The sequence below is a fragment of the Falco punctatus genome, assembly GCF_963210335.1.
Source record: "Falco punctatus genome assembly, chromosome: 3".
Lineage (NCBI taxonomy): Eukaryota > Metazoa > Chordata > Aves > Falconiformes > Falconidae > Falco > Falco punctatus.
This window is the reverse complement of record NC_137582.1, coordinates 18387042-18398248: the sequence shown is the minus strand read 5'-3', so window position 1 is coordinate 18398248 and position 11207 is coordinate 18387042. Positions and strand designations below refer to the sequence as shown.

Sequence of the window (11207 nt, the reverse complement as noted above, 5' to 3'; positions counted from 1 at the left end):
TGCCTCCCTATAAAATCAAATAAGGTGGGGAGTGGCACCTCTTATTTGTAAGTGGGACCACACCTGAGAAGTCTTTATCAACTGTATTGGGAGTTATTTTAGGGACTCTGAATCACAGTGTATGGGGACTGGGCATTTTAGGGACTGTAGTACCTATGCTGGATGCTGAAGAAGCTCTCTGCAGCTGGCCCTCTGCTGTGTTTTGGTTTCTGGAGCTGGTTTGCAGTGGTGTGAAACTGCTAACTGTTACTGCTGTAATGTCCTGTTTAAGGCCTGCATGCAGACAACGCCATTCTGGTTTGAGACGTCACAGAAGAAAATTAAATAACGCGATAATATAAGAACAGCTTTACAAATTATCCCACAGACATTTATGAAGGCAAAGCAGCACAGATAAAATACACAGAGCAATTCCAAATCCATTAGCAATGGATGTGCTTAGAAGCCCTGTGTCTATTATGGAAATTTTGGGGCAGGTGTCCATAAATTGATAAAAATGCATACCCCAAGCGATGCTGATGAAGCTGAGGCTGGATCAGTAATGAGGGAGCTGTGCAAGGCACTGACACGAAGTATTCTCCATAACTATAGACACAAAGAAACAAATATGAGGCTGGGAAAATCAGAATTCACGTCAATCTAACTTAACAAGGAGAAGTGATTGTTTCACAAGTGCTTATAGGAGGAATTAAGTCTGTTTAATGCAGTCATTAGGAAAAAGGAGAAAAATAATTGCGAATGATCAGAGGGCGAGTCTGACTCATGCCAAAATCAAAAGCATTTCAAAGGCATCACTGTATTTGCCTTATCAAGCCTATACTATGGAGTAAGGTCTAAAAAAATGAAGAAGCACATGGTGTTACAGATGCAGTAACTCCCTGAGAAGGTCTCCCCTGAAAGGGGAGAGGGCATACAAATAATTCTATGGGCAATGATAACTTTAAAGCAACTTGTTTGTAGAAAATTAGGTTCAGGGGCAACAGAGGAGGGTAATAAGATGAATTGTGGAAAGGAGACTGAAAAATTACTCTAGGCAATGCTGTATGAGGTGTTAAAGCACAAAACGTTCCCTCATGCATGGCTTGGAAGCTTGCCTAGAGGTGGGATTTGTATTATGGACACTGCTGAGAAAATCCTGTATAAACTTGTTTCTGTTGAAATAAAAAAAGCAAAATAGGCATCTGCTGACATATGAACATAAAAATGTCACCCACAGGTTTTCAGACCCAATTTAAGTAAATAAACTTGTGGGTTAACTAAACCAACAGGGCATATCTATATGGGATACCAAGAAGTGCTGTTGCTAAAGTTTCCTTTCCCTTTTCTAAAGCAACACAGCTATGGAAGAAAGCAAACCAACTTTATCATGTTTTTAACTGCAATTGTGCAGACACAACTTTTTGAATGGTTATTCAGAATTTTATTACAGAGGGAAACCAAACCATCTGCGTCTGAGCTGCATGGGAAGCTGTAAGAATGCAAACGAGGAGAAGAAATGTATTTGATTCACATGGGAGAAAACTGGCCGTGTAAATTCCGGATTCTCCATGCTGTAAGTAAAAGTGAGAAAGGGATGCATGTGAAGCAGAGACATCTCTGTGTGTGATACCTTCAAACCATTGGGAATTGCTCGTGTAACAGCAGTGGAGGATCCAGGTACAAGCCTTTGTAAATTACATTTGGTTTTATTAAGTAAATCTAGGGGAGGGATGCGGTTGAAGTTTTGCCTGTGGAGCAGACAGATGCGGTGTCAGTGATCACACACTGCAGGCCAGGTCACTCGTATTCGCATTACGTCCTTTCTACCTGATGCCAAAATCAAATATTGCAGGACTCTTGGGTGGCGTCAGCTAATACCGTATGGGGAGACTGCATTTGTACCACAACTACGGTGGCCTAATGTTTTGAGCTTGTTGGGAGTATGTGAACAGGAGCTGCTTAAGGTGTTAGGTATTAGGTATGCCGTCTTTTTATGCCAGTAACTTTTTCTTTCCTGGGCCATGGATGCAAATGTTAAACCTGAACCTGCTGGGAGAGCTCAGGGGGTTCGCCTGGTAGATGTCCACACCTGCATGAGCTCTCTAGAAGCGTGTTTGGTCAGCTAAGCTTTCAAAATGCTTCTTTACCTCCGTTGACCAGGAGGCTCCAGATGACTAATTCACATGTGAACAGGGAGTCTGCAGACATCTGGAGACAGAAGAGGTGAATCTCACCTCTGTCATCCAAACTGTATGACTTGCAACACAACTCCCTTCTCAGAGGAAAGAGGAGAGAGAACAGCAGAAGAAAACCAGGAAATTTGGCAGCACGTTCAAGTTCCTCCTTTTATGTTAGAGCTGGCCTGTGCGTGGCTGTATTTTGCACCTATTTTGTTAGATTTGTCGGTAAGGGGGAAAATGGGTTGCTTTAAGATGGAGGTAAGCTGGTAAGTGAAGTAAAATGAAAGACAGTGTCTGTGTCTGCAAAAATGACAGTATCCTGGAGACTAATACTGTGTGTGCTTTCAGCAGAATTACAAATATTCCTGCTGGAAAGGCAATCGTGTAGTAAGTGGGTTTGAGTCAGAGAAGATGCCAGTGTTTTAGGAATTGCAGCATGGGCTAGAGTGATAACAGATCTTTGCCATGTTTGTTTCCTGGTGTTTACGCACAGCGAGTTAGGGTGAAAAAAACACAAAGCGTTTAAGGCTGTCACATCAGGGAGTCAGAACTATGCCTGAAGCAGCATCATGACTACATAGCACCCACATCTGTGGGTGCTCAGCATCCAGCCTGCAAGGTGCGGAGCACGCACGGTCCCCCTGCAGTCTCTGGGAGCAGACTTTGCCAAGCAGTGCCACCTGCTCCAGCCCATAGATTTCACGGTGGCACAGCCCTTCTCCTTGGCCCTGTCATAACTTGTGCTGGAATGTGGTGCTCAGTTTCCTGTGGTGGATGAGAGACCTTCATGCTGCTGAGATGGGTAAGGTGCCACGGTGTACATAGCTACATCACCTGCTCTCACACAGAACTGCCTGTGGATGGAGGAACCCAGCATCCTGGTGGCCACGTGGCTGCCTTGAGGCTTGGGACAGATGCTGCTGTAGGTGCTGGAGAGTGGGACTATGGAGGACGACAGGACTGTGGTGGTCTCTCTGACCACAGTCACCTTCCACACCAGCTACGACTCATATCCTGCAGCTGTGTGACAGATGCCTGACTCTCTCTTCGCTGTGCATTTAGAAATAGGGATGTCTTCCCATGTGATCAGGCTGTGCTGGTGCTAGTTGAAGGGGGGTGGCCCCTCCTGAAACCCTTGTGGTGGTGGGAGCTGAAGTTTCCTCCCCTCAGAAAGGCTGCAGGGGAGCAGGGGAGATTCAGAGAGAATGGCTTTGATAATCCAAAGGATAGGAAACAGCTGAGAACAACAGAGTTTTGTGACTTTCTGAAGAGGAAAAGATGAGGGAGGGCATGGTAGAAGTCCATAAAACCCAGAGTGGCCTGGGGAGGGGGTGGACATCTTGTTCACTGCCTCTTCCAATGGGAGAACTCCAGGCCAACCAATTGCACTAAAAGACAGTGTAAACCCAAAACCTGTTTGGTTTAGGCAAGATTTAGGCATCAGGTTTAGGCAAGCTGTGGAGCAAGTGGCACTGGGGAGCTGTGGTTGCTGGAGGTGCTGGGGTGAAGTTCTTCCTTCTCTCCCCTACCAATTCAGCTGCTACAGACCAGGAAAACGCAGCTCTTGGTGGGGTGGTCCCTTCTGCAGGGTTTCTCAGGAGTGTGCCCTGCTGTCATTTCCCAGCAGATATTCTTCTTGCCATAAATGCTGCTACTTCCTACCAACTAATTCAAAGAAGCAGGGCTGCTCCTTTCCTCCCTTTCTCTGGAAGGCTTGAGCCTCCAGGAGACCTCATGCCTTGAACAACTTCTAGCACAAGCTTTTTCTGGAGAGACTGGCCCAGGCTTATGCTTTCCCTAGGCTGTGGCAGGGCAGAGATGGGCTGCAGCCTCCCCGGTATGCTCCAGACTCCACAGCAGCTTCAGTCAGGCAGCATATGCCTCGGGGGGGGGTTCCTGTTGAGAAAGCAGAGAGAAATGGGCCGTCAAACTTTTATGGTGGGTTGTAATTAATTTGCATGAGAATTCTTCTTCCATTTCAGTGCATGGAAAATGTTTCTATAGTAGCTGAAAATGATCTCTTTTCCAATCATTCTGCATCACTAACCACCTTTTCGGGATTGAATTTATTCATGAGAACCCAGCAACTTTCTCTGAGAAGTCTGAACTGCTAGAGAAGCCAAAGATGATGATCTATTAATTGTGAATTTTAAACCCCTTTGCTTTAAAAACTACTGTATTTGAGAGCCTTGTCCTCTGTGCTCTGAATGGAGTAGCTTTACCATTAATGTCTTCTGGTATAAGAACATTACACGGTCCTGTGCTAAGTAGCAGCGCTGACCTGCTTCATCTATTCAGCACGGTAGTTATGTGTCTTATGCAAAATGTTTCTACAGTGAGAAACTGTGAACAAGTTTCCCTCTCATCTTTGCCACCATTCCCCTAATGATTTTAGAGACCCTAAGGCATCCCACCCATTTGTCTTTTCCAAGTACTAGTATCCTATTTTTTGTACTTGTAACTTGTCTGGAAGATACTCCAGATCACCTCAGTCACTCTCCTCTGTCCCCTGCCAGTTTCTACTGTCTTCTTTTGGGTCTGCACAGAATATTAGACTGCACAGAATATTAAAACTAGGTGTATAGAGTGGCATAGTACTTTTTGTCACAAAACAAAGAGATGACGGATGCTTCGTCCACAAGAAAGACTCTTAATATATGACCACTGCATAAATAAAATGTCCTTGTAACGAAATCCCCAAGTGAATTTTCACAACAAACCTCTCCTTTGGTCTTTCTTTCCCCTTTCCTCATGTGTATGAGAACCTCTGTCAGCTTTGCATCTGCCTGGGTGGAGCCCTTCTCCCCATTGACTGTTTTCCCATTTCTGTCCATCGATGTGCTTTACTTGGACCGTACTTCTCCTCGGCATTTCAACACACTACGTTGTGTTAATCAAACCCCCCCTTGCAAGCGTAATGGCGCTGTTCAAACTAATAGTGATAACCAGATGATGAAAGCTAGCCACACCTTTTGGTTACCCTTATCTAAACTCCCTAACCAACTTGCCTCGTCAGGGCTTGAGGAAATATTAGTGGGTAAACATTTATGAGTCACAGTGGTTTCTGGAAGTCACCTGCCTGAGCAGCAGGGAAGTGCCCGGGCTCACATAATCCCTTGGCCAGGGAGCTCTCCCCAGTCTGTATTGCATTGCTGGAGATGGGTCCTGACAGACCTGCTGTTACCCCCCCCCTTGAAACACAACGAAGTTTTCCGTGTTTAATCATCGGGTAGCTGTTTTGGAAAAGTTGCTTGTGTTATTGGTTCTCGAATTATTAGTCTCAATTTATACCAACCCAAATCCCACTGTTGGAGGATGGAAGAAACCCCCCTGTGGATTTCTAATAGAGTGAATCATTAGATCTCTGCAAAGAGTATTTGCGCTGCAACCCCCTGCCCCCAGCCGTTTCTGAGTACGTAGTAACCCTAAGATAGGTAGAGTTAACCCTAAGATGGCAGAGGGAAAGCCTGGCATCGACACCCTTTTCCTCTCCCTTTTCTCCCTGCAGATGACAGCCCATCGCCGCAGTCGCTGCTTCTCAGCTCACGGTCCGTGTTTTGCAGCCTCCTTTGCCCCTGGGGTGTTCAGGCGGGTCAGGCAGACCTCACTGAACTCCCGGGTGACCTCCTCCAGGGCACTGTGGTGTCTCTCATTTCACTTTCGTTTATTTCACTTCCAAACTGAAGCAAACCAAATCAAATTACTGGCACGGTATTTCTGAGCATGTCTCTCTACACAGAGATTAATGCAGTCAAATCTGTCCACTTTAGAAGTTAATTCAGATTAAGTCCCCTGGCCCCCCTGTGCCGTAGAGCTGTCAGTGGTCTCCCACAGAACCAAGAGATTGGTAGCTTCCCAGAAATTGGAGAAATAAAAATACCCAGGGTGAGATTAATGTCACTGTATCTTTTAAAGCCCTTTTCCAGCCAGTGCAGAGCAGGGAGGCACAGCTCCTCTGGTGTCCTCCGGACAGTCCTGGAGCACTCAATCGAGGGCAGCTGGTCCCTGATGGATGCCTGGCACCATGCAAGATGATTCTCCCTCCTTAAGATGGGTCAGTAGCCTGAATGTGGAGGAAATTACATCACTTCCGAAATGTAACATTCAGTGGCAGCTATAGCATCCACTGATCTAGCTGTGCTCCAGAAAAATGCCCCAAATAATTAAAAAATGAGTGCAGCACTGTGAAATGGAGACTTTCTTGAATGTGGGAGCTGGATGGATTGAGTTTCACCCAGAATAGCTTGGAATGACTTACAATAAAATTTGAGTTTTCATCTTTTGTTTTATTTGAATCAGTTTTCAGAGCTCAGCCCTGCGGCATTCCTTAAGGAAAACCGATGGGTCACGCTCAGTTCCCCTAATGTGCTGTTATCACAAGCAAAATTGGAACTGTATAAACACAGGCACCTAGTGCCATTAGAGACGCCAGGGAGCTCACCCATCAACAAGGGCTGGCAAGTATAGAATCCATAGGACTCCCCCATTTCTGGAGCAGTGAAGGGAGACCAAGTGGGATCTCCTGGAGCACCACAGATGGCACTGATTGCCCTTGTTGAAGCAGAGTTGCTCCTTTGCGTCTGTATTTCTGAACCTGGGTTCTCTCGTGTCTCCAGCTGCTGTCCTGATGAGCGTCCACCTAGACATACCTAGAGCCTTTCCTCAGAAAGCTGCTAGAACTACTTTGTCAGGGTAAGCTTATCTTTGGGTGAAGGAATGAAAAAAACAGCTCTCCCGGTACCTTCAGAGGACACACAGGGAACCTGTGAATCTAGAACAAGTACTTAAGATTGCAGTTTCATCAACATCTGAGCCAACCTGATGGTTCCATCTTCCCTTTTGTCCTTCTTCCTGCTCTCTGCTGTGTGACAGCTCTCCCTTTGCTTCTGGCTCCAGAACCCTTGGTTCCTCCTGCAAGGCAGCTCCAAATTGTCCACTCATTTCTGGTGGGTTAGTGAGTTAAACTGGCTCAGAGCAGTGCTGCTACAGGTGGCCTAAAATACACACCAGGAACGTGGCTGAGAGCAGAAGAGGGGATTTGTAAAGGGGAGCAATGTCTCCATCCCTTCTTAGTAGCAGTGAGCTGTTAAATTGATTCAGATGGCTGCGTGAAACCCCACCAATGATAAATGTCTAAACTAGGTGGCTTGAATGTGGCATTGTGTGTTTTCCTTAGCACCTGGAACATCCGTGCTGACTAGCCACATGCTAAACCAACCGTAAACCCTAAAAAATCAAATAAGAACCCAAACTAACCGTCACGATGCAAGACATTCCTCTTGCCAAGAGATCAGGCTTTTCTTTTCTTCCCCATTTGCTCCCCAACGCAATTCTTTGGCAACATGAATTGCAAAGCTACTGAACTGGGTGGCAAAATGACTGCACATGCAATGTACTGCACAGTGACTCGGGTCTCATTTTTTGTGCTAATTGTATGAATTGCAGCAGTTTGTTTATCCTCTTATATGAATAGTGTTTCTTAATATGTGAAACAGGTTTACTTTTGCAGAACCGTGGAGCACAGTGAAGCATGTACATTTTTTTGATATGCGAGGTCAAATGATCAGCTAGGTAACACTTTCTGTATTTGGTCAGCAGGTTGGTGTTTGATTAGTTTAATTAGGTTAAGCAAGACATTACCTAAAATATGCCTGTGCTTTGTCCCAAAGTTTACATTTGTATTGCTCCAAGGACTGATGAAAATGTTGCATTTGCTGTATCCCTGTGATACTGTAGAACATCATTTTTTGTATGAATAACTTTAAAATTATATCCTATGCTTGCAAATGCCTCAGGGAAATAAGGAACTAGAATCATTCTCATATTGCAGCTGCATAAGCTGTAGTTCAGAGAGGATGTATGACTTGTGCGGTCACAGTAACATCAACATTACTACAGGGAGCAGGTTTCATCCTCGACCCGTGCTGTAAATCCTGATATACCTGCACACACCATTACCAGTATCAGAATATAGGATCATAGAAGAGGATCACAGGAGGACTGAGCTTGGATTGTCTCTAGTCCAAGCTCCTGCTCAGAGGAGGGTGAGCCATGAGCACAGACCAGGTTACTCAGGGCTTGATCCAACCAAATTTTGAAAACCTGCGAGGACAGAGGCTGTACAACCTCACTGAGCAGCTTGTTCTAATGCTGGCTTGTCCTCACTGTGAAAACATTTTTTGGTATATCCAGGACATATAGGGAGCAATATCTGTGAACCCTGGAGGGAACTAAACTCTTGAGCTTTTTCTTGTGCCTATCCACTCCAGTGTTCTCTAATATCTTGGTCCAGCTCCCGTTGTTTTCTTCGGGATATTTGTACACTGGGGAGAGTAGTCTGAACTGGCAAGTCTGGAGAGAGGGTCTGTGCGTGCAGAGAAGGAGCAGAAATTGTATTAGTGCAGCAAGTACCTGAACTGAAGCCCAGTGAAAGGAAATGCATACCCCATTTTGGCATTGTTGCACCCCAGAACATCAGGATATTGTGTTTCTGGACAGGTTCAATGAGCCAAAATGCTGCCGTGAGTCGTAAGCTGGTTCCACCTGGCCACAGCAGCAGAGCAAACTCCCTGGTGGCAGGAGAAAGAAAAAATGTCTCTGTAAAGAAGCACTATGAGCCAAAACCACAGCGTTTTGCAAGGCTTCACTAAGCAGCTAACTATACTTGCACACTTCAATGCTTTGGGATACCTTATCTAGAATAAGAGTCATGAATACAATTAATTGTTTAAACAGCCCCACCCTCCCGTGGCAGATATCGCGGTGGGTTAGGCATAAATGCAGGCAGAATCCCGATGGCAGCTGAGGGAGGATGAGTGGTGTGTCTGGCAGGTGCTGGATGAGTTGCTGAAGGTCAGCTTGACACCACACAACAGGGAAGTGTAGATGGAGGCAAAAAAGCCAAGGTAGTGTCTTTTCTATTTTTCCTCTTCTTTGGCACTTGAAAATGTAAGACAATCTGCAGCCAGAAAAATGAGGTTTAGAAATACTTACAGACTTAGAATTTTAACATTGAAGTGGTTGCGTGAGGGTTTCATTTATGTCAGCAAGTTTATATTAATTACTTATGCTTTAAAAGTCATTAAGGGAACATCATTAGTTGTACTAAACTGCAAATGGGAGATGAATGTATCTGGCAAGCACATTTTCTTGTGTCTTTAGGGTTTTCTTTTCCTGTCCACTGTTTTTTAGAAGTTTAGTGTCTTCAGGATTACCCTCGTTCACACATGGTGTGCATCAACCCAGCAGTGCAAGTAAGAGAACAGAAATCCCTTGGAGTTCCCTGGTCCAGACTTTGGGGCTCAGATATACAGGAGCGGTTTCTGTGGCCACATCAGTCTAACGTTGCTGGTGTCTCTCCCTGTAGTTTTGTGATTCTGTCTTGAAGAAGTATGCAGAAACAGCATGCCATGTTTTGTAGGTAGAGGCATGTATGCTTCGCTTTAACCAGTGAGAACTTCTTTTGATTTCAATAGGATCCATCTAAGGGCAAAATCTGACACTTAAATTTTTTGATGTTCAGGTGCGGCAGCTGGAAATACTCTTATTTTTCTGAAATCAATCCAATTAATGAGTTAAGGATTAGCTCTAATTTGTGAGGTGCTTGTTTTTCATAAAGAAAGGATACTGGCTTTTTGCTGAATGAGAACAGAGGAACATATGGGTGTTTGTGCCTATACATGTATACATGTATGCATGCATATATCCATGTTTATCTGTATTTTTCTATATTTCTGTTTACAGTAAGAATATTTAAATAGAATGGCTTGATTATAGTGTGTTTTCTTCTTTCTACCTTCTTTTGCAGTGCAGCTGAGTGTGGTACCGGCAAAGTTTGCCCTGGCTGTAGTAGACCAAACCTAGAACTTTTTAATGGATTTTGTAGCATCTATGCAGACTCAGAGATGTGGAACTGGGACCAAAGCTTGGCCAAAGTGCTTAAGAGGGTTTGCCTGAGGATTTACCATAAATTAGTTTATATAAATAGTAAATAAATGGTAGTGGAATTAATTAATTCCACGTAGTGACAGATTTTAATTTGTGCCTGCCCTAAATTCTAGGACAACTGCACAAGGTTTTGTATGTGAAGAGAAAGGCATTTTTTGTTTCAGTAGTTTGCTTTCTTGAATGAAACAGTCTAAGAAAATGTACATAAAATTAATCTAGCATTAGCTCTGGTAAGATTTAGATCAACTTTTCCTTCTGCTGAAATGCATTTCTTCTACTGAGACAGCTGGAGCTTGAATCATTTACTGTTCTAGGGGTCTGATGCAGACAACAGAAATCTTCTCCACCTTCTCCATCAGATGCCTGGGGTGTTGGATTAGTCTCTGCACCACAGAATTCCCAGACTCAAGGTTTTTAGAGGTGACTCTAAACAGTTTATTAGCTTTGGAAAGTGGTAGTTGTTTTTCATGGATTAGATAAATCTCATTTCAGTTGATGTAGTTGAGTTTTAAGAAACCATAGTCATAGCAATGGAAAGCATTGTAAACAAGCAATGCTACAGCTCTTGGGAATTTGAATTATTCACAGGAAAATGTGAAATAGCACAGTGACATGAATCCAATCTTAAAAATATTACTGCTAACTTCTTGTGGGCCACTTGCTTAGGTAGCTCTTTCTGACATCAATAGGTTTTTATTTTGAGGATGCTGAAATATTCAGCGTTTGATTCAGTCCGTGGTCTCATTTTCTTAGGTGCTGCCATTGAAACTTCAGAAGTGAACCTGGTCTTTATGGGTAATAAGGAAATATGGGCAGTGTTAGAGCTGACATTCTACTTATTGTCTGATTTTATCTCAGATGCAGTTCTGGGATAGCTCTAGAGAAATAAGTAATTGCTTCAGAGTTTACATCAGCATACCTGGCAGCAGGATTTAACCAATTAAAAATAAATGATGTGACTTGAGTTGTTTATTGAGATGTAAATGGATGGCTTAAAAAAAATTGCACAATTATTACAAATGAGACCAACAATCATTTTACAATAGAAAACAAAGCACAGGTGTTCCTGCTTGTGCATACCCCTTCCACCCCAGAGTCTGA

At 44.0% G+C, this 11207-nt stretch overlaps 1 protein-coding gene across 1 annotated transcript in view; it reads left to right on the top strand.

Annotated features, from left to right (window-relative positions):
* Positions 1-296: 296 nt before the first annotated feature.
* The window catches only part of FER1L6 (fer-1 like family member 6), a 108869-nt gene continuing 97958 nt past the window's right edge, over positions 297-11207 (top strand). Inside the window, exon 1 of the mRNA XM_080381750.1 lies at positions 297-9064. Coding sequence (XP_080237876.1) covers positions 9045-9064 — 20 coding nt within the window. The 5' untranslated portion in view covers positions 297-9044. The remainder of the gene's footprint in view (positions 9065-11207) is intronic.